We start from the raw sequence: 25,644 nt of genomic DNA, 5'->3' as shown, positions 1-25,644 counted from the left end.
TAGAGGTGATTCAGCAGAGGGAGTGCTTTAGTTAAGGCACGTGTAGATTACACTGTGAAACAAATCGTTATCTAGGTAACTAGATCAATCTAACTGCGCAGATTAAACAGCTAACAGATACAGCAAAACACCGCTGTGCTCCGGAACAGGAAGTGATACAATACAGCAGTGAGAGCCAACCACCAGTAGAGGCAAGCAAGACCTCTACACAGATGATCGACCATCAGGAAAACTGACACTGAACCTTTATTCATCAGAAAATAGTATCTCTGTCCCTTGTCTGTCTATCCTGTGAGCTCCAGCTACAGACTATCAATCATCAGAACAAATGACTGTCATATAAGGACTGTGGGGTTTTGGTTGGGGTTTGGGTTGTGGGGTTTTTTGCTGTCTTTTTGTTCATGATTGGGTTTTTTTGTGTGTGGGATTTCTCTTGTTGTTTGTCTGGGTGTTTGGTGTTGGTCATTTCCCTCCACTCCTACCTGCTGTTTGCCACACCCCATTCTAGATCCTTCCACCACACCTGTCCTGCATTTCCTGCTTTTCACTTCCCTTTATAAGTTGCACCTCTCCGCTCACTTCCTTGTGAGATCATCGTGCCTTGTGCCTTCATTTTAACGTTTCTTCTGTGAGTTTTGTCCTGTACGCCATGCTGTGTTTTTGACCTGCTTGCCTGTGTTTTGGACCCTGTTTTTGCCTCATGCTTCAGATACTGTTGCTTGTTACTCCCAGCCTTGTTGTGTACCACACCTTGCCTGAACACTCATTAAACCCTGTCAAACTCATGGCTCCTACGTCTGAATCCTGCAGTTGTGTCCAACTGCCTCACACCACTGAGTCTGACACTGACACTGAACCTTAATTCATCAGAGAGGAGGATGTCTGTCCCTCATCTGTCAATGATGTGAGTTCCAGCTACAGACCATCATCCGTCACAATAAGTGACATTGAAATTCCATTCATGAAAGAGTAGGACATCTGTCAGTTGTCCATGAGCTCCAGCTACAGGCCACTGACCATCAGGACAAGTGACACTGTCCCTTGACTATCTATCCCGTGAGCTCCTGCTACAGAGCATTGCTGCTAGTGTGAAAATCTGTTTTTTATACGATCGTGTAGTGCTGGGCGGTATACCGGTTCATACCGAATACCGGTGTTTTTTTTTTTCTAAGATATGAATTTTAGAAATACCTCCATACCGGTGAGTGCGTTGCGCAGAGTGGCAGAACGCCGTGCCCGCAGGGCATTGTTTGAGTGGGGACAGTTTAGCGGTTGCACCAAACAAGCAGCATGAGTATAGCCCGTGTAGAGTGAACGGATGTTTAGCGGTGAGCATAATGGCAAAACAGGGGGAAAGTTCTGAAACTGAACAACCAGAACGACAAAAGTCAAAGCAAGCTGCACACCTTTTCTGTTTATGTTATTTATTTATTTATGGATGATTCCTTACTGAATGTTCAGGGAATAAAGAAGTTTTACTTCAGTTACTTTGGAGTTACTAAGTTTACTTTGGAGTTACATGAGTCATATAGTTTACATAGTTTACATTGTTTTCAAAAGATGTTTAAGTTGGAAAACTTGCATAATAAAAAGGTCTGTATTTTGACTACAACAATCAAGCATTCTGATTCCTCTTCATTAATACTAGTGTGGACATTCATTTTTCTACAATATTCACTCCTCATAACAGTAGAATACGCCATTCCAAGCCATTTTATTGCAGTAATTATTCTCTAAATCATTAGAAAATAAGGCAAACACCCAGTTGTGCTTGAAAAGAAAAAAATACTGTCAAATACCGTGAAACCGATATAATTTAGAAAAATACCGTGATATACATTTTTGGTCATACCGCCCAGCACTACGATCGTCTTACACAAATGTCCACAGCTCTGAGATGTCTAGACAATTTTGTGACACTTAGCTGTCTTTACCTTGTACCCACAGTGTCACACTGAAAGTGTTTTTGGCTATGGGGCCTGATCACAGATCACTTGGATCTAGTTAGGGTTGTCTATGCTACTGAAACTGTTCATCTCAAAGGAAATTACTGAGATCAGAAGTGAGATAAGTGGAACCATGAGTCTGTGTTACTTACCAGCTGAAAGAGGTTTTCCCAAAAGTCCTGAGTCATCAGTCTGAACAGAGCCAGAAAAGCCCAGGCAAAGGTGTCGTAGTTGGTGTAACCATAGTTTGGGTTTTCTCCCGCCTTCATACACATATATCCATTTGGACAGACTCTGAACACATCATCAACAACAACAACATCATCATCATCATCATCATCATCATCATCATCATCATCATCATCATCATCATCAGGGGGACTGTGGACCGTTCTACAGCGTTGGACTATATCAATCAATTTTATAAGGGATCAGGGTCAATCCATCAGAAAGTATTTGATACTGCTGCAATTTCTCAAGGTGGAAATGAAAAGAAAATTTAACGTGGAGTCTAAAAACAACTGCTTCAGTTATTGCAATATTGGGTGAACCATGAAATAGTCATATGAAAGACCTTTTCAGCAAGCAAATGACAGGCACCAGATCTTAAAGGACATGTCACATGTTATTTAACATCCCAGTCAGCAACACAACATCAAAGTATTCATGATTGTAAGTCTCTCCATGCACATGCTGTTATAATTAGTGGTTGCTTATGTATTTTATTGCTAATTATTCCTCCCGTTCAGCCAGTTAGTGGGTGCATTTCCAGAAAACAGTATTTCTCGTCATTTTTTGGTGTGTGATGTACATTTTAGGCAAAGTAGAAACATCTCGATGGCCAACAGAGTGAAATGAATGCTGCTACATCTGATAACAAAGCCTCTGAGCTTTCACTTGAACGTGATGGCTCAAATTTACAGAGAATGGACACGCTGCTGTTTATGTAGCAGGATGCTGTTTTACGGCCTCAAGGAACATGCACGTGGAATGTCTCCACAATGCTGTTTTTATGGGCTGCCTAAAAATACAGATGTATTTCTTACATTGGAAAAAGTCAGAATACATTATTTTCAGAAGATAATTGGCTCAAATCCCCACCTGACTGGAAAATCACTAAGGGCCCTTGGGCAAGGCCTTTAGTCCCCTGTTGCTCCCGGTGTGTAGTGAGCACCTTGTATGGGGTGAATCGGGGTGAATGTGAGGCATAATTATAAAGCGCTTTGGGCATCTGATGCAGATGGAAAAGCACTATATAAATGCAGTCCATTTGCCATTTAACATGCCAGAATTGTGAGAGAACTTTGTGAGGAGCTGCCATCGGGCATTATTCTCCAGTTGGCGCAATCCATGCCTGAGGACTAGGGATGGGTATTGATAAGATTTTATCGATATCGATGCCATTATCGATTCTGCTTATCGATCCGATTCCTTATCGATTCCCTTATTGATACCTCTTGTGAATTTTGTACTAAAAGTAGGCTTTACAGGTTTTCTGTGTATTTCATTGAGTCTTAAAGTAAATCAATATGAAATTGGTCACTGTATCCTTGATCTCTGGACATAAATAAAAATAAACAAAACAGTTTTTCACTTTGAAGTTATTAATTCCTACTGGATTCTATCGTTCTAACTTGACTCGGCAGAGAGCCGTGCAGCATTTGGAGCTGTGTGAACAGAACGGAGGTTTCTTTCTCGCAACAAGACAAGAGTCCCAGTAACTAACTTTAATCCGCACTAAAGTGACTCACGATTTCACATATTCAGGGATGAAAGTGGTGAAAAACAAAAAAAGCTGAAACCCAAAATTACCCCCCAACACCACGTGCACAAAAATGTTTGAATTCTAGAAGCTCTGAAATGCAATCGGGGACTATTCCAGACAATAAACTGCAGTGAGTGCAGCATCCATTTAAGTGAGAAAAAAAAAACAACTTTCCTTATTCAAATTCATTCCAGTAGTATTCTTTACTAGGATGCAGCAGTTTTCTAGCTTGGCAGAAATCACTGAAGAAATTAACACACTGAAAATATGGTTTGCAGTGCAGCATCTGCAGTGATGCGGTCGCTGTATCGGACCGTTGTGGTGAAGAGAGAGCTGAGTAGGGGGGCAAAGCTCTCGATTTACCGATTGATCTACGTTCCGATCCTCACCTATGGTCATGAGATTTGGCTCATGACCGAAAGAACGAGATCGCGAGTACAAGCGGCCGAGATGAGTTTCCTCCGCAGGGTGGCTGGGCGCTCCCTTAGAGATAGGGTGAGGAGCTCAGTCACTCGGGAGGAGCTCGGAGTCGAGCCGCTGCTACTCCACGTCGAAAGGAGTCAGTTGAGGTGGCTCGGGCATCTTTTCCGGATGCTCCCTGGACGCCTCGCTGGAGAGGTGTTCCGGGCACGTCCCATTGGGAGGAGGCCCCGGGGAAGACCCAGGACACGCTGGAGGGACTACATCTCTTGGCTGGCTTGGGAACACCTTGGGGTTCCCCCGGAGGAGCTGGGGGAGGTGTGTGTGGATTGGGAGGTCTGGGCGGCTTTGCTTGAGCTGCTGCCCTGCGACCCGACTCCGGATTAAAGCGGAAGAAAATGGATGGATGGATGGATGGATGGATGGATGGATGGATGGATGGATGGAAAATATGGTTTGACCGAAACAAACTGTCATTAAACTTAAATAAGACAGGGATGAAATGGAGGTGTAAGAGTCACTAGGTGTTCACAGGAAACACTTAGTTATTTCTGTATGTATGTATGTATGTATGTATGTATGTATGTATTTATTTATGTATGTTCATTGTTAATTGTTTTTTTGTGTTTTATTCAGGTTCTTTTTGTCTCTTTCTCTAAAATTGTATATAATCATTAGATTAGTTATTATTACTATTATTGTTGTGCTTGCTATTATTAATAATTATAAACAAAAATAATTTAAAAAATATTACAATTTGTAATACATTTGACTCTTACAACAACCAACGCTTGACAGCTGCAACTGCTTAATGCTAACTTAACATTGAAAATACCATAGGTCCCGTTTTTAAGTAATAAGATACATCTATCAACTGTTTCAGAAGACCATAACAGGTCGGTTTAACATAAAAAAGGTAAATAATACTCACAGCCATATGCTCTTTAGGGTTTTAGCGGGAGAAAGCGAAAGAAAAAAATTAACCAACAAAGCAATGATCGAAGCACTGCTTCGATCTGCGAATCACTGCTTCGACTGGTTTAAGGTTCAAAGCAAAGCCGCGCTGCAGAAAAGTTGATTACAGACCTGCTGCAGGGTCTGTAATCAAGGTAGAGAAATTATAATTTTCCTGACAAACACCCGCAAAAACAATGGCCACTCTGAAGGACCAATAAGGGAATCGTTAAGCAAAAAGGTTATTGATGTCGGTGGATCAAACCATTTATTAACGATACCCGAAAGGAACCGATTCTCGATACCCATCCCTACTGAGGACGCAGAGTGGACCTGGCATTCACGTATGATCTGTACATGAGGACTTCTTTGATGGTATGCCATCCATCCATCCATTTTCTTCTGCTTTATCCGGAGTCGGGTCACGGGGGCAGCAGCTCAAGCAAAGCCGCCCAGACCTCCCAATCCACACACACCTCCCCCAGCTCCTCCGGGGGAACCCCAAGGCATTCCCAAGCCAGCCAAGAGATGTAGTCACTCCAGCGTGTCCTGGGTCTTCCCTGGGACCTCCTCCCAATGGGACGTGCCCGGAACACCTCTCCAGCAAGGCGTCCAGGGGGCAAGTCCATACCATCTTTGATGGTATGGACTTTGAATATTTAATCTGGGAAATTATTCTACAAATGGGTGAGTGCCCTGTATAGTTTTTTTTTATTTGTATTTTGGTCTCCTCAGTGCAGCTGGTAGGCTATATTATTTTTTGAGAGAGTCTGTTGGATTTTGGATCTTGATGTGTATGGAGTCTCTTCTCTGTAATGGAGCAGCACGCTGTTTTAACCACATTATAGCTCCCACTGTGAAAGTGAATGTGGACGCAGATCTCGCAGCTGTTTTTCAGGCTGTCTGATCACACAGATGCATTTTTTAGATTTTTCCACAATTATATAAATGACAACACTTATAAGCATGCACAAAGCTGAGTCTCTAGCAGAGACTGTTTTTAACAGGTTGTGTTCATGATGAATGTGCATGTGCACTGTCTTCTCAAAGTGGAGAGCACCTGCTGCTTTTACCGTGACTGCATAAAAAGTAAGAGCTATCACTTAAAAGGAGTCATCATAACACAACATCACACTTAATTTAAACTTTTCAATTGATCTGTGGCTTCCTTCTTAGCATTAGCAGCTACATTCTATTCAAGCATGCACTGAGACATTTTCCTCAAAGCCACGGAAACACTGTTGAAAACACTTAGACAAACAAGTACTCACAACTACTGTGTTTTCGACGCTCTCCATAGCCATTTTTTGCGAATGTGGTATACTTCGAGACCACTTGCAGAAGTGCATAATGTGCAGTGGTGGGCACAGTTCTGCTAATCCACTAACCGCTAATTATCGAAGATAATGTTTTCATTATAGGATTAGCTCTTCAGATAACTTTGAAAACTATGAACGGACCAATTATCTTCCGATACATTTTGGTCCGATAATTTTTAGTACGCTAACATTTTTGCAGATGTAGCTTTTTGTAGTAGATGCACAGTTCTATCCTCTACAAACAGAGAAGAGCTGGTTCCAGAAGAAACCACTCTATCCTCTGCAGGTTAAGGAGAACTGGTCACAGAAAAGAAAAAACTAATGTCTGTTGACCCCATACTAATATGCTGGCAATAGCGCCCATGTCATCCAGAGGTATATAGTTTTAACTCATGGTTAACCAAATTAATTTCGGACAAGTTATTTAAATTAACATCACGTTTGAAGTTTTATAAAGTGAAAATATCAGATATATGTTTTAGTTTTAAAGTCATGCACTAATTTTGAATGTTTTAGTGTGGACATGCAGCTGTGCCCAGTGCATTATGGGTATTCACGACAGAAGAAATGCATTTGAGACGCTCTGATCAGGCTCCACACGGACAACAGCATTAAACTCATTGTATATTGTGCCTGAAACTCTCGTGAATATATTCTCTGGGTTTATAGACGTTATTGTGTTTGTTTTTTGTGAAAATGCCAGAAGAAGCCCAGGTTGCTTTTCCAAAAGCCGAAAAGTCTGTTCAGTTGTGATTCAAGCCGTGTGATATAACCAGCGTCAAAATGCATAGAACACTGCCATCTACTAGCAACCGATTGTATCACAGTGTTGTCCACTGCAGGATTTTAAAATTATCTGTAGGTTTCCAAAACCTGAGACCCCACACTTGGAGATAAAAAAAAAAATCATAGATCTGACAGGTTTAGTTGTACAGTGTGTGGTGTCAGCCACACGGTAAAAACAAGACACACAAACAGATTTCACACACGAACATTCCCAGGTCAAACACCTGGCTTTCTGATTGGCTGCATGTCACATTTAGCTCCTCACATCCTTCTGAGCAGATCAGAGCGCTCTTACAAACCACACACAGTAGGAAAATCTGATAAGATTGTATTTAGCGTCATCACAATTGTCGGGGCGTCTTTAAGATTGTTGGAAGGGAACGATCGGGTCTGATATCGGCCTAATTATCTTGCCATGTGAATCAATCAATCAATCAATCATTTTTTTTATATAGCGCCAAATCACAACAAACAGTTGCCCCAAGGCGCTTTATATTGTAAGGCAAGGCCATACAATAATTATGTAAAACCCCAACGGTCAAAACGACCCCCTGTGAGCAAGCACTTGGCTACAGTGGGAAGGAAAAAACTCCCTTTTAACAGGAAGAAACCTCCAGCAGAACCAGGCTCAGGGAGGGGCAGTCTTCTGCTGGACTGGTTGGGGCTGAGGGAGAGAACCAGGAAAAAGACATACTGTGGAGGGGAGCAGAGATCGATCACTAATGATTAAATGCAGAGTGGTGCATACAGAGCAAAAAGAGAAAGAAACAATGCATCATGGGAACCCCCCAGCAGTCTACGTCTATAGCAGCCTAACTAAGGGATGGTTCAGGGTCACCTGATCCAGCCCTAACTATAAGCTTTAGCAAAAAGGAAAGTTTTAAGCCTAATCTTAAAAGTAGAGAGGGTGTCTGTCTCCCTGATCTGAATTGGAGCTGGTTCCACAGGAGAGGAGCCTGAAAGCTGAAGGCTCTGCCTCCCATTCTACTCTTACAAACCCTAGGAACTACAAGTAAGCCTGCAGTCTGAGAGCGAAGCGCTCTATTGGGGTGATATGGTACTACGAGGTCCCTAAGATAAGATGGGACCTGATTATTCAAAACCTTATACGTAAGAAGAAGAATTTTAAATTCTATTCTAGAATTAACAGGAAGCCAATGAAGAGAGGCCAATATGGGTGAGATATGCTCTCTCCTTCTAGTCCCCGCCAGTACTCTAGCTGCAGCATTTTGAATTAACTGAAGGCTTTTTAGGGAACTTTTAGGACAACCTGATAATAATGAATTACAATAGTCCAGCCTAGAGGAAATAAATGCATGAATTAGTTTTTCAGCATCACTCTGAGACAAGACCTTTCTGATTTTAGAAATATTGCATAAATGCAAAAAAGCAGTCCTACATATTTGTTTAATATGCGCTTTGAATGACATATCCTGATCAAAAATGACTCCAAGATTTCTCACAGTATTACTAGAGGTCAGGGTAATGCCATCCAGAGTAAGGATCTGGTTAGACACCATGTTTCTAAGATTTGTGGGGCCAAGTACAATAACTTCAGTTTTATCTGAGTTTAAAGCAGGAAATTAGAGGTCATCCATGTCTTTATGTCTGTAAGACAATCCTGCAGTTTAGCTAATGGTGGTGTCCTCTGGCTTATGGATAGATAAAGCTGGGTATCATCTGCGTAACAATGAAAATTTAAGCAATACCATCTAATAATACTGCCTAAGGGAAGCATGTATAAAGTGAATAAAATTGGTCTAGCACAGAACCTTGTGGAACTCCATAATTAACTTTAGTCTGTGAAGAAGCTTCCCCATTTACATGAAACAAATTGTAATCTATTAGACAAATATGATTCAAACCACCGCAGCGCAGTGCCTTTAATACCTATGGCATGCTCTAATCTCTGTAATAAAATTTTATGGTCAACAGTATCAAAAAGCAGCACTGAGGTCTAACAGAACAAGCACAGAGATGAGTCCACTGTCCGAGGCCATAAGAAGCTCATTTGTAACCTTCACTAATGCTGTTTCTGTGCTATGATGAATTCTAAAACCTGACTGAAACTCTTCAAATAGACCTTCCTCTGCAGATGATCAGTTAGCTGTTTTACAACTACCCTTTCAAGAATTTCTGGAGAGAAAAGGAAGGTTGGAGATTGGCCTATAATAGCTAAGATAGCTGGGTCAAGTGATGGCTTTTTAAGTAATGGTTAATTACTGCCACCTTAAAAGCCTGTGGTACATAGCCAACTAACAAAGATAGATTGATCATATTTAAGATCGAAGCATTAAATAATGGTAGGGCTTCCTTGAGCAGCCTGGTAGGAATGGGGTCTAATAAACATGTTGATGGTTTGGATGAAGTAACTAATGAAAATAACTCAGAACAATCGGAGAGAAAGAGTCTAACCCAAATACCGGCATCACTGAAAGCAGCCAAAGATAACGATACGTCCTTGGGATGGTTATGAGTAATTTTTTCTCTAATAGTTAAAATTTTGTTAGCAAAGAAAGTCATGAAGTCATTACAGTTAAAGTTAATGGAATACTCAGCTCAGTAGAGCTCTGACTCTTTGTCAGCCTGGCTACAGTGCTGAAAAGAAACCTGGGGTTGTTCTTATTTTCTTCAATTAGTGATGAGTAGAAAGATGTCCTAGCTTTACGGAGGGCTTTTTTATAGAGCAACAGACTCTTTTTCCAGGCTAAGTGAAGATCTTCTAAATTAGTGAGACGCCATTCCTCTCCAACTTACGGGTTATCTGCTTTAAGCTACGAGTTTGTGAGTTATACCACGGAGTCAGGCACTTCTGATTTAAAGCTCTCTTTTCAGAGGAGCTACAGCATCCAAAGTTGTCTTCAATGAGGATGTAAAACTATTGACGAGATACTCTATCTCACTTACAGAGTTTAGATAGCTACTCTGCACTGTGTTGGTATATGGCATTAGAGAACATAAAGAAGGAATCATATCCTTAAACCTAGTTACAGCGCTTTCTGAAAGACTTCTAGTGTAATGAAACTTATTCCCCACTGCTGGGTAGTCCATCAGAGTAAATGTAAATGTTATTACGAAATGATCAGACAGAAGGGAGTTTTCAGGGAATACTGTTAAGTCTTCTATTTCCATACCATAAGTCAGAACAAGATCTAAGATATGATTAAAGTGGTGGGTGGACTCATTTACATTTTGAGCAAAGCCAATTGAGTCTAATAATAGATTAAATGCAGTATTGAGGCTGTCATTCTCAGCATCTGTGTGGATGTTAAAATCACCCACTGTAATTATCTTATCTGAGCTAAGCACTAAGTCAGACAAAAGGTCTGAAAATTCACAGAGAAACTCACAGTAACGACCAGGTGGACGATAGATAATAACAAATAAAACTGGTTTTTGGGACTTCCAATTTGGATGGACAAGACTAAGAGTCAAGCTTTCAAATGAATTAAAGCTCTGTCTGGGTTTTTTGATTAATTAATAAGCTGGAATGGAAGATTGCTGCTAATCCTCCGCCCCGGCCCGTGCTACGATCATTCTGACAGTTAGTGTGACTCGGGGGTGTTGACTCATTTAAACTAACATATTCATCCTGCTGTAACCAGGTTTCTGTAAGGCAGAATAAATCAATATGTTGATCAATTATTATATCATTTACCAACAGGGACTTAGAAGAGAGAGACCTAATGTTTAATAGACCACATTTAACTGTTTTAGTCTGTGGTGCAGTTGAAGGTGCTATATTATTTTTTCTTTTTGAATTTTTATGCTTAAATAGATTTTTGCTGGTTGTTGGTGGTCTGGGAGCAGGCACCGTCTCTACGGGGATGGGGTAATGAGGGGATGGCAGGGGGAGAGAAGCTGCAGAGAGGTGTGTAAGACTACAACTCTGCTTCCTGGTCCCAACCCTGGATAGTCACGGTTTGGAGGATTTAAGAAAATTGGCCAGATTTCTAGAAATGAGAGCTGCTCCATCCAAAGTGGGATGGATGCCGTTTCTCCTAACAAGACCAGGTTTTCCCCAGAAGCTTTGCCAATTATCAATGAAGCCCACCTCATTTTTTGGACACCACTCAGACAGCCAGCAATTCAAGGAGAACATGCGGCTAAACATGTCACTCCCGGTCTGATTGGGGAGGGGCCCAGAGAAAACTACAGAGTCCGACATTGTTTTTGCAAAGTTACACACCGATTTAATGTTAATTTTAGTGACCTCCGATTGGCGTAACCGGGTGTCATTACTGCCGACGTGAATTACAATCTTACCAAATTTACGCTTAGCCTTAGCCAGCAGTTTCAAATTTCCTTCAATGTCGCCTGCTCTGGCCCCCGGAAGACAATTGACTATGGTTGCTGGTGTCGCTAACTTCACATTTCTCAAAACAGAGTCGCCAATAACCAGAGTTTGATCCTCGGCAGGTGTGTCGTCGAGTGGGGAAAAACGGTTAGAGATGTGAACGGGTTGGCGGTGTACACGGGGCTTCTGTTTAGGGCTACGCTTCCTCCTCACAGTCACCCAGTCGGCCTGCTTTCCCGGCTGCTCGGGATCTGCCAGGGGGTAACTAACGGCGGCTAAGCTACCTTGGTCCGCACCGACTACAGGGGCCTGGCTAGCTGTAGAATTTTCCACGGTGCAGAGCCGAGTCTCCAATTCGCCCAGCCTGGCCTCCAAAGCTACGAATAAGCTATACTTATTACAAGTACCGTTACTGCTAAAGGAGGCCGAGGAATAACTAAACATTTCACACCCAGAGCAGAAAAGTGCGGGAGAGACAGGAGAAGCAGCCATGCTAAATCGGCTAAGAGCTAGTAGCTACGCTAAGCTAGCGGATTCCTAAAAACACGCAAAGTGAATAATGTGTAAATAATTTAGAGGTGATTCAGCAGAAGGAGTGCTTTAGTTAAGGCACGTAAAGATTACACTGGGAAACAAATCGTAATCTAGATAACTAGATCAATCTAACTGCGCAGATTAAACAGCTAACAGATACAGAAAAACACAGCTGTGCTCCGGAACAGGAAATGATACAATACCGCAGTGAGAGCCAACCACCAGTAGAGGCAAGCAAGAGAGAATCAGGATTGATGTTATGATGCCTCACGGAGCGACTGCACCGAACACGTTTTCACTATTATTTGATTTCTTTGTGCGGCTGACATCGTTAGTAAAGCATTCAAAAGGCGATTCCTATCGCCACACAATTCCAACCACACACGAGAGTTTTTTTGACAGTTCTTGTTATTGAAAGAAACCTTGTCTCCCTAACCGGATAGAGTTGTGATGTCATCACGCGTGCGCTTAGGCGCTGTCTAGTGGGATCTTGCACATTTAATAAAAAGCACATTTATTTGTAAACACCAACAAATTACATTGATTCACTTGTGTTGGTTTTTACATAGAATGAATGAATCAACCAATCAGTATGAGCGGAGGCTTCGTTACCCATAATCCCCTTTGGGCATCTGTGTGTTAATGTTCAGCTCTTCAGAATTAGTGCATTATTTTCAAATTAACAGATATTTGTTATATATCACTTTGTACATTTGAAGAGTTTACATTAATGCAGTTATTCTATACGGAATAATTTTATTTATAAAGCAAAACCAAAATTCAAACCTGCTTTCCATTTCAAAACCTCTACCTCATCACTGGACCACTGTATCCTGTCAGGGTAAATGATGATTTCCTACAGCAGGGGGCAGAGTGTACAAAGACAGAAGCGCTGGCTCATTGGCTGTTTGGGTTTGTGATCACCATTGGTTCTATTAGAAGCTTTGGCGGTGTTTAAACTCAAAATCAGCTTCTTAGTAGCTGAGAGCGTATGGGAGACAAAATTTAAAGTTATCGTTATCTGTAGCTTCCGATAAGTCTTTAGACAGTTTATCGGTTTAGCTTTAAAAACGTATCTTTTCAGTTAGCTGATTACCAGTTATCAAAGCTAACTTTCTGGTCAGCTGTGCCCACCACTGATAAAGTGATCCCAGTGTATTAGCAGATCGTCACTAACAGTATAAATCTAAGTTGTTATGATTTTGTTGTGACGTCATTTAAAGTATGGAGCTAGACAACAACAAAACCAATTTTCAGATCTGTTGGAAACAACCTGTTAAATGGAACAAACCTGTTTCCTCTGACGGTGGAGAAACACAGAGTACACAGTCCACAGAGTAAACACATCACAGAGTACACAGACCACAGAGTACACACATCACAGAGTACACAGACCACAGAGTACACACATCACAGAGTACACAGTCCACAGAGTAAACACATCACAGAGTACACAGACCACAGAGTAAACACATCACAGAGTACATAGACCACAGAGAACACACATCACAGAGTACACAGACCACAGAGTAAACACATCACAGAGTACACAGTCCACAGAGTACACACATCACAGAGTACACAGACCACAGAGTAAACACATCACAGAGTACACAGACCACAGAGTACACACATCACAGAGTACACAGACCACAGAGTACACACATCACAGAGTACACAGACCACAGAGTACACACATCACAGAGTACACAGTCCACAGAGTACACACATCACAGAGTACACAGACCACAGAGTACACACATCACAGAGTACACAGACCACAGAGTAAACACATCACAGAGTACACAGACCACAGAGTAAACACATCACAGAGTACACAGACCACAGAGTAAACACATCACAGAGTACACACATCACAGAGTACACACATCACAGAGTACACAGACCACAGAGTAAACACATCACAGAGTACACAGACCACAGAGTACACACATCACAGAGTACACAGACCACGGGGTAAACACATCACAGAGTACACAGTCCACAGAGTAAACACATCACAGAGTACACAGACCACAGAGTACACACATCACAGAGTACACAGACCACAGAGTAAACACATCACAGAGTACACAGACCACAGAGTACACACATCACAGAGTACACAGACCACAGAGTAAACACATCACAGAGTACACAGTCCACAGAGTAAACACATCACAGAGTACACAGTCCACAGAGTAAACACATCACAGAGTACACAGACCACAGAGTACACACATCACAGAGTACACAGTCCACAGAGTAAACACATCACAGAGTACACAGTCCACAGAGTACACACATCACAGAGTACACAGACCACAGAGTACACACATCACAGAGTACACAGTCCACAGAGTAAACACATCACAGAGTACACAGACCACAGAGTACACACATCACAGAGTACACAGTCCACAGAGTAAACACATCACAGAGTACATGGATCATAGAGTACACAGATCACAGAGTACATGGATCATAGAGTACACAGATCACAGAGTACACACATCACAGAGTACATGGATCACAGAGTACACAGATCACAGAGTACACACATCACAGAGCATATGGATCACAGAGTACACGGATCACAGAGTACACAGATCACAGACTACACGGATCACAGAGATCACAGAGTACACAGATCACAGAGTACACAGATCACAGAGTACACACATCACAGAACATATGGATCACAGAGTACACGGATCACAGAGTACACAGATCACAGACTACACGGATCACAGAGATCACAGAGTACACGGATCACAGAGTACACAGATCACAGACTACACGGATCACAGAGGTCACAGAGTACACAGATCACAGAGTACACAGATCACAGAGTACACGGATCACAGAGTACACACACAGAGTACACAGATCACAGAGTACACACATCAGAGTACATGGATCATACAGTACACAGATCACAGAGTACATGGATCATATACACAGATCATACAGTACACAGATCACAGAGTACATGGATCATACAGTACACAGATCACAGAGCACATGGATCATACAGTACACAGATCACAGAGTAAACACATCACAGAGTACACAGACCACAGAGTACACACATCACAGAGTACACAGACCACAGAGTAAACACATCACAGAGTACACAGACCACAGAGTACACACATCACAGAGTACACAGTCCACAGAGTACACACATCACAGAGTACACAGACCACAGAGTAAACACATCACAGAGTACACAGACCACAGAGTACACACATCACAGAGTACACAGTCCACAGAGTACACACATCACAGAGTACACAGTCCACAGAGTACACACATCACAGAGTACACAGACCACAGAGTAAACACATCACAGAGTACACAGACCACAGAGTAAACACATCACAGAGTACACACATCACAGAGTACACACATCACAGAGTACACAGACCACAGAGTAAACACATCACAGAGTACACAGACCACAGAGTACACACATCACAGAGTACACAGACCACAGAGTAAACACATCACAGAGTACACAGTCCACAGAGTAAACACATCACAGAGTACACAGACCACAGAGTACACACATCACAGAGTACACAGACCACAGAGTAAACACATCACAGAGTACACAGACCACAGAGTACACACATCACAGAGTACACAGACCACAGAGTAAACACATCACAGAGTACACAGTCCACAGAGTAAACACATCACAGAGTACACAGACCACAGAGTACACACATCACAGAGTACACAGTCCACAGAGTAAACACATCACAGAGTACACAGTCCACAGAGTACACACATCACAGAGTACACAGACCACAGAGTACACACATCACAGAGTACACAGACCACAGAGTACACACATCACAGAGTACACAGTCCACAGAGTAAACACATCACAGAGTACACAGACCACAGAGTACACACACACAGAGTACACAGTCCACAGAGTAAACACATCACAGAGTACATGGATCATAGAGTACACAGATCACAGAGTACATGGATCATAGAGTACACAGATCACAGAGTACACACATCACAGAGTACATGGATCACAGAGTACACAGATCACAGAGTACACACATCACAGAGCATATGGATCACAGAGTACACGGATCACAGAGTACACAGATCACAGACTACACGGATCACAGAGATCACAGAGTACACAGATCACAGAGTACACAGATCACAGAGTACACACATCACAGAACATATGGATCACAGAGTACACGGATCACAGAGTACACAGATCACAGACTACACGGATCACAGAGATCACAGAGTACACGGATCACAGAGTACACAGATCACAGACTACACGGATCACAGAGGTCACAGAGTACACAGATCACAGAGTACACAGATCACAGAGTACACGGATCACAGAGTACACACACAGAGTACACAGATCACAGAGTACACACATCAGAGTACATGGATCATACAGTACACAGATCACAGAGTACATGGATCATATACACAGATCATACAGTACACAGATCACAGAGTACATGGATCATACAGTACACAGATCACAGAGCACATGGATCATACAGTACACAGATCACAGAGTACATGGATAATATACACAGATCATACAGTACACAGATCACAGAGCACATGGATCATACAGTACACAGATGACAGAGTACACAGACCACAGAGTACACACATCACAGAATACACACATCACAGAATACACAGATCACAGAGTACATGGATCATACAGTACACAGATGACAGAGTACACAGACCACAGAGTACACAGATCACAGAGTACACACATCACAGAGTACATGGATCATACAGTACACAGATGACAGAGTACATGGATCATAAAGTACACAGATCAGAGAGTATGTGGATCATAAAGTACACAGATGACAGAGTACACAGACCACAGAGTACACACATCACAGAGTACATGGATCATAAAGTACACAGATGACAGAGTACACAGATCACAGAGTACACACATCACAGAGTACATGGATCATACAGTACACAGATGACAGAGTACATGGATCATACAGTACACAGATCACAGAGTACATGGATCATAAAGTACACACATCACAGAGTACATGGATCATACAGTACACAGATGACAGAGTACATGGATCATAAAGTACACAGATCACAGAGTACATGGATCATAAAGTACACACATCACAGAGTACAGGGATCATACAGTACACAGATCACAGAGTACATGGATAATATACACAGATCATACAGTACACAGAGCACATGGATCATACAGTACACAGATGACAGAGTACACAGACCACAGAGTACACACATCACAGAGTACACACATCACAGAGTACACAGATCACAGATCACATGGATCATACAGTACACAGATGACAGAGTACACAGACCACAGAGTACACACATCACAGAGTACACAGACCACAGAGTACACACATCACAGAGTACACACATCACAGAGTACATGGATCATACAGTACACAGATGACAGAGTACATGGATCATACAGTACACAGATCACAGAGCACATGGATCATACAGTACACAGATCACAGAGTACATGGATCATACAGTACACAGATCACAGAGTACATGAATCATAAAGTACACAGATCACAGAGTACATGGATCATACAGTACACAGATCACAGAGCACATGGATCATACAGTACACAGATCACAGAGTACATGGACAATACAGTACACAGATGACAGAGTACACAGACCACAGAGTACACACATCACAGAGTACACAGATCACAGAGTACACACATCACAGAGTACATGGATCATACAGTACACAGATGACAGAGTACATGGATCATAAAGTACACAGATCACAGAGTACATGGATCATAAAGTACACAGACCACAGAGTACACACATCACAGAGTACATGGATCATACAGTACACAGATGAGAGAGTACACACATCACAGAGTACACACATCACAGGGTACATGGCTCATGCAGTACACAGATGACAGAGTACACAGACCACAGAGTACACACATCACAGAGTACATGGATCATACAGTACACAGATGAGAGAGTACATGGATCATAAAGTACACAGATGACAGAGTACATGGATCATACAGTACACAGATGAGAGAGTACATGGATCATAAAGTACACAGATGACAGAGTACACACATCACAGAGTACACAGACCACAGAGTACACACATCACACAGTACACAGTTCACAGAGTACACACATCACAGAGTACATGGCTCATACAGTACACAGATCACAGAGTACATGGCTCATACAGTACAAACATCACAGAGTACGTGGATCATACTTTACACAGATCACAGAGTACATGGATCATACAGTACACACATCACAGAGTACATGGATCATACAGTACACACATTACAGAGTACATGGATCATACATTACACAGATCACAGAGTACATGGATCATACAGTACACACATCACAGAGTACACACATCACAGAGTACATGGATCATACAGTACACAGATCACAGAGTACATGGATCATACAGTACACACATCACAGAGTACACACATCACAGAGTACATGGATCATACAGTACACAGATCACAGAGTACATGGATCATACAATACACAGACCACAGAGTACACACATCACAGAGTACACAGATCACAGAGTACACACATCACAGAGTACATGGCTCATACAGTACACAGATCACAGAGTACATGAATCATACAGTACACAAATGACAGAGTACACACATCACAGAGTACACACATCACACAGTACACACATCACAGAGTACATGGCTCATACAGTACACACATCACAGAGTACATGGATCACAGAGTACATGGATCATACATTACACAGATCACAGAGTACATGGATCACAGAGTACATGAATCATACAGTACACAGATCACAGAGCACACTGAGCAGGGTGCATGCGCTCAGGCCACTCGGCTATTTTGGCATTGTGGGATAGCTCGCACCCACAGAATGTGTCTCAGTGCAGCTTCTTGTTCTGACTTCAACACGAAGTTAACACACAAATCTTTCATCACCAACTGTAAATGATAATCAAAACATTCCAATCGTATCTTTCTGAACTCTTCCGCATCAAACTCCATCGTGTCAATGTTTACAATGTGCTTGAGCAATAACAGGTGAAGTTGCTCTAAGTTTCTTAAAGATTTATTACGGCCACTCTTAACACTTCAGTTATCTTTATAATTTTATTACTGGTAAATTTTAGAATTGATTTAGAAGCGATATAATCATTATCTCACAGGAATATATCACAATTATCTGGTAACTACTTTTTGCGCAGGAATTCATCGAGCATGTCGGCTGCGGGCGCGTACTAACATAGAAAACCCAGAAACTGAACAGTTGTTCGGCCATAACGAGAGCGTCCACTTTTAGCTTGTCATAAGCTAAGCTAGTGGCGCTCGTGAGAATGTGGAGCGCATGCTCTAGTCTTCTTCTGTTGTTTTTCTGGGAACGTTACAGCACCACACACAGGCCTGGCATATGTACTACAATGTTAAACGAAACCCACAACGTTAAACTATGTGGGTTCTACGTACCCACATAGAAAGGATTTAATGGAACCTTCTTCCTGTGGTGGAGCTGCAGGTGTGCTAATGACTGCCCAACCAGGCCGTCCGTCTTTGACTGGCTGTTACTGCATCCTTCATGTATTTATTTATTATGTTTGTGAGGTGGAGATATCTGGACTTACCCAGCATCAGAGCCATTTCCACACACCAGAGCATCAACTTGACCATTCAAGAAGTAATAATTGTCTGCCAGAGAAAAACATTATCAGATAAAAGAGGAAACATTTTTATAGCAACACTTTAAACATGATTAGTAATATATGAATTTGAAGGGCAGCAGTAGTTTGACCAGTAGAAAAGGGTCACATTCATTAATGCAAGGATCATGACTTTGAACAAGAAATGCTCCTGAGTGTCAAAGTGTGCTTGAGCAAGACTCAGAAGGCACAATTTACTAAGGGCCGGTCCCACTGGGGAGAGGATTAATTGCGCATGAATTGAGTACACACATTACAGGCGTTCGTTGTCGTAAGCAACAAAAATGGCTAAAAATGCCAAATGTCCCAGTATGAATTATGGATATATTAATAATGTATAGCGAATATATGATGAACAATCACAGTTGTATAACGCATGTAGTAAGGAAACGGATCTGACGCATTGCGATCATCACGGCAGTATTACAGGTGTATTATGAATGCATCACGCACATGTTTGCATGTGCACGGCATCTGCATTGCGGTCATAAAAGAAGCGTACTCGCTCCTTTCAGCATCACTATTCACACCAACAATACAGGATCTGGAGCATTTGCTGGACTTGGACAAGTTGATTGGCGTAAACAAGCAGTGAACAGGGCGAGTGGTGACGTCAGCGGATCGCATCAGAGCGCAGCTCGTCTGAACGATTATAACACGAAGTTAAATCTGTTATAAACATAGGAATAAATAGTGTAACAGTTGCAGACAAGAAGGAAAAAACACACAACTGTTTTATCAAGCCTTGACAATGTAAACAAGTCAAATAATGACCTTTTTAGACGGCTCAAAATGCTTTCTGCAGCTTGTTAGCCGTTCGCACCTGCAGCTTCCTCTGTGATTCAGGAGGTGATTAGAGCCGTTATCAACAGGCAATTTGCAGAATAAAATGATTAATCCGCCACAAAATAATTATTTTATATAGGCAGCATCCAGCGCAGAGCGTGTGGCAGCCGGTAGAACAAAGAACGGCGTCCAGCTGTGAACACAGCACATCTGATTTGCATCCTCCGCAAATCAGATGCAAAGCAGCCGTAATAAATGCTTTATTCTTGGCCATTCTGTATGCAGTCACTACAACTTATTTTAGTTCGTGATGTGGACATGATGGGCACGCAAAATATCTGTTTTACACACTGTCCCAGTGCGCTGCCAAGCCGCAAATCCCTGTCAGTTGCGAATATCAGCAGATGACGGCGAATATACAGCGCATAGATTATGTATTGTGTATGTATTGAGTATGTATGGAGTATGTAAGGCGGATGTCATCCGCAGCCAAAATTTTGTACAACGCAAAAATCCTGGAAACGGAAAAACGTGCCTCTGCAGATAATTACAGACGTGTGTGGGTGTCAGCCAACTCATACAAGCATGTTTCACGCATATTGCGGATGTTAAGCGAATATGAGCCAATTTTGTGTGCAATCCATACGCAAATCCTCCTAAACGTCAGTGGGACCGGGGTCTAAAGGTTTGTGTGTAGTAAAACCTGCACAAACACCACTGCACTCACAAATACACCTGGATGCTGAATTACGAACAGCGTGCAAGGAGGACAGTGTCTGTCAAATGTGCAAAAATCGTGTGTATTGTGATTCTGTGCATTTGCCTTCATGAATATGCCATCTGGGGTTTGTCCACCTGAGTGTGCAAAACTCTGAGAGGGAACATGCAAATACATGGAGTCTGCACACCAAATATGATCCATCAAAGTCAAAAGAAAATTGAGCAGGGGCAGATAGCGTCTGTATTTAGCAAGTTTGAAACCTTGGCATTAATGTATCTGGTTTAACAGACTACAGCAGCCAAGACACTCCCATGTCGTCATACACACACTCATAAAAAATAAATATATAAATATTATTCATTGTAAATGTCAGGCTTTTTAAAAGTGTTAACAGTTTGTTTCTTAGAGAACAAATGTCTTAATGCGTAACACAAACACATACAGTTGTGCTCAAAAGTTTACATACCCTGGCAGAAATGTTTTTTTGGCCATTTTTCAGAGAATATGAATGATAACACAAACTTTTTTTTCACTCATGGTTAATGGTTGGGTGAAGCCATTGTTTGCATTTTTAATCATAATGAAAACAGAAACTACCCAAATCACACTGATCAAAAGTTTACATACACCTGTTCTTCATACCATGTGTTGTCCCCTTTAACATCAGTTAAATCTTTTGTGGTAGTTGTGGATGATGCTCTCTGATGGTAAAGCTGTCACTGATTATGTTTTGGACTTTATTTACATCAGGGCACTCTATGGTAAATCTGTGTGGAGTAGACAGTTCTCAAAAACTGAGTGACCGTGCAAGAAGGAGAAGAGTGAGGAAAGCCACCAAGACACCCAGACAACCCAGAAGAAGTTGTAGACTTATGTGGCTTGGAGAAATTGTGCACAGTGCAAATTCTACATTTTGTATCCCCAGTTATACAGCTTCATGATGAAGTGTGATAGAGGAGGATTAAGAAGACCTGAAGGTTTAGCTACACATTCCTACAATATCCTTCTCCACTCTACTCCACTATGAAGCAAAGAGTGGTGATGCAAAATGCAGAATTTGCACTTATAAATTTGTAAAGGGAAATCTGCATGGTAGTGTATTTGCACACAGATTCATACATTTCAATTTTCACTTTTGTACATACACTAACTTTTAATACAGATCCTTTACACAATTTTGTAAAAAGGTCTGTGGTCTGCACACAGGGAGCAATTTTTGTTAGGTTTCAGGCTTTCCCTTCCTCTTTCTTTTATGTGTCTTGTCATTTTCCCTCCCTGGTGTGTCATGTTTGTTTAAGTCTGTCTCCGTGCTACTGAATGGGGACTCTGTGGTCCCTCCTCTGGCCTGCCCATCTGATCCTCTGCAGCCGCTCTGTCTGCACCTGCAACCAATCTGCAATCAAGTCTGCAGGATTTAAGACATTTGGATGCTGCCAGATCTTCCAGTCTCTGTTGTGGTACTGACACCTCAGCCTCATCGCTGAAGTCTTTTCATGTTTTGTATTTTTGATGCTTGTCTTCCTGAAACCTCTGCTTACTTGCTCTCTCTGTGCTTCAGATCCGCCACCCCTGGTCCACCCATATTCAACTCCTCTGCTTGTCCTGCCCAATTGTTCCTGTCTTCCACTATCAGACCACTCCAGCCAAGACTGCCTGTACATCACCCAAAATAAACTGTAAAAACCATTCTCTGTCTCCAGGTTGTGTCTGCACTTTGGGCCCTATATGTCTGTTCCTGGGTCAACCATAAGTTTTGTTTCAGTATTTTGCTCAAGGATACTTCAACATACAGACAGCATCAGTCAGTGTGCAGAATCTCCATAGCGATTTTCATCGTACCAGCGTTATTGATGTACTCCAGCCAATCCACACCAGGAATTCCCGTGTCATTGCCATTGTAACCGTTGGATGTTAGGTTGTTTAGTGCCAGTGGTGGCCATCGGATACATTTTTGCTTCAGGTTTCCCATGAAAAGCTGCAGACCAATCAGAGCAAAGACGCTGAGGCAGAACATGGTCAGGATCATCACATCTCCGAGTTTCTTCACTGACTGGATGAGAGCTCCAACAATCGTCTTCAAACCTGTGCAGCAGAGGGACAGGGTTTAATTGGACTCATAAACTACCAATGTGTTTAGGATCTCTCTGTCAATGTGTCAAATGAGATGTTTACTAACAGAAAGAAGCACTTTGATAACTGAAATCCATTGAAATTGTTAAAGTTTGAAGTACACATCTGGTGGGCATCTGTCACTCAGTGCAGTGTGTGGCTGTGTGCCCAGGTGTGGGGATAACTATCCACATAGTGATGAACAAAATGCCAGAGGAGCCATAAATGCATCACACAAATGATCAGTGCATCACATGATTTGAGCCCCGTGGAAGAAAACGTGGTCTGTGATGTCCATGCATCTGGTTTTCAGATGGACACAAACTCTGTGCTCATCATCTGAGGGTCATTAAGTACAGACCCACGGAGTACGGCAAAGTACACAGCAAAATCCTGTGTTTGTATCTTTTGTACTGCCTGCAGAGTGCATCCGGTCTCAGTCAGCCAGTAATGTACCAAATCCAATCAGAATGTCACTGCACCAAAAAAAAACAACAAAAAAAAAACAAAACAAAAGATACAACAGGCATATTCCTAAAAGGGCCAAGAACTAACTTTGTAAATTTCCTAAAGTGTTCCAAAAGGATTTTGAGATTGAATGATTGGTTTTGTTGGGATGTCCAGTGTGTGTTGTGTGAAGTTGACACTATGACTAATGAACATGTGCAGTGATACATTCCCATCAACGTTTACGACTATCATGCATTTTGGGTTTGTTACACTGAATGGAGGATTATTCATAAACATTTTCAGGGATTTCCATATAACTTGGTGAGAAGACTGATTTTGGAGTACAACAGACAATGTTTGGTGTTAACTTTGATGTCATTTTTGATCCACAACTCACCTCTGAATCCCACATAAAACACATTTGTAAAACCTCAGTTTTTCACCTTCGTAACATAACTAAACTCAGGCCCACAACTCTCCCTTTCCAACTCCGAAAAGCTCATCCATGCCTTTGTCTCCTACAGACTGGACTGTGGCAATGTACTTATCACCAGTGTTGTATAGTAACAAAGTAAAAATACTTCACTACTGTACTTAAGTACGTTTTGGGAGACTTTGTACTTTACTTGAGTTTTTTAATTCAGCCTACTTTCACTTTTACTTCACTTCTACTCCGATACATTTTGTATTTGCCATGCCGTTACTCGTTACAACCCCCCCCCCCACACACACACACACACACATACACACACACACACGAAAAAAGTCATGTTTTCACCCAGGGACACCACTGATTACTAGTGACTGCAACGAAGTCAGGCTGATTTGTCATGAGGCATGTCCGGTAGGCTTTTTTGCAGTTGCGTACTTGGGGGGTGTCTGTCAGGAAAATGATCATTTCTCTACAGTGATTACAGACCTGCAGCGGATCTGTAATCAACTTTTCTGCAGCGCGGCTTTGCTTTGAACCTTGAACCAATCGAAGCAGTGATTCGCAGATCGAAGTAGTGCTTCGATCTACAATTCGTGGATTCATTGTTTAATTTCGCTTTATCCTAATTTTTTCCCGCTAATACCCTGAAGAGCATATGTCTGTGAGTAATATTTAATATTTTTATGTTAAACTGACCTGTTATGGTCTTCTGAAACAGTTGATGTATTTTATAACTTAAAAAAGGGACCGATGCTAACATGTTAGCATGTCTATGGCATTGTCAATGTTAAAGTTAGCATTAAGCTGTTCACATCAGCATGTTTGTGCTGATTTGTTTTCTGTATAATTAATGGCTCAGCGTTCGTTGTTGTAAAAGAGTCAAATTGTAATTTTTTTTATTTTTTTTTATTCATATATTATAGCAACAACAATAACAGTCTACATAATAGACAATAATAGTCAATAATAATAGACTAATAATGTTACAATACAACTTTAGAGAAAGAGACAAAAATAACCTAATGAAACAAAACAACAGAAAAGATAAAACCATGTAACAATGAAAATAAATAAATACATATAGAAATAAATAACTGTTTCCTGTGAACACCTAGTGAGTAGCCTACTCTCGTTTAGGTTTTGAAACTTTGTTTCTGAAGTGTTTTTGTGTGAACACAATTTTCAGTATTTTGACTAATACTACCAGTCATTTACAAGCCTAGATAAACTTTAATATAAAAAATCAGTCCGTTCTTGATTATTAACATATACTTGTACTTTTACTTTCAATACTTGAGTACATTTAGTTGTACATTACTTGTCATACTTAAGTA

At 41.6% G+C, this 25,644-nt stretch overlaps 1 protein-coding gene and 1 long non-coding RNA gene across 2 annotated transcripts in view; one reads left to right on the top strand and one right to left on the bottom strand.

Annotated features, from left to right (window-relative positions):
• Positions 1-25,644, bottom strand: part of scn4ab (sodium channel, voltage-gated, type IV, alpha, b) — a 214,308-nt gene that overhangs the window by 128,275 nt on the left and 60,389 nt on the right. The window contains 3 exon segments of the mRNA XM_034189852.1: positions 2,099-2,240; positions 19,737-19,800; positions 23,158-23,400. Coding sequence (XP_034045743.1) covers positions 2,099-2,240; positions 19,737-19,800; positions 23,158-23,400 — 449 coding nt within the window.
• On the top strand, positions 1,671-24,774 carry LOC117527487. The gene is made up of 4 exons (XR_004565542.1): positions 1,671-1,869; positions 21,567-21,569; positions 23,581-23,591; positions 24,764-24,774. It is a non-coding gene; the product is annotated as an uncharacterized LOC117527487 (long non-coding RNA).

This window comes from Thalassophryne amazonica, chromosome 16, assembly GCF_902500255.1.
Source record: "Thalassophryne amazonica chromosome 16, fThaAma1.1, whole genome shotgun sequence".
In the NCBI taxonomy this organism is placed as follows: domain Eukaryota; kingdom Metazoa; phylum Chordata; class Actinopteri; order Batrachoidiformes; family Batrachoididae; genus Thalassophryne; species Thalassophryne amazonica.
The sequence above is the reverse complement of the archived record's forward strand: the minus strand, read 5'-3'. Positions and strand labels throughout refer to the sequence as shown.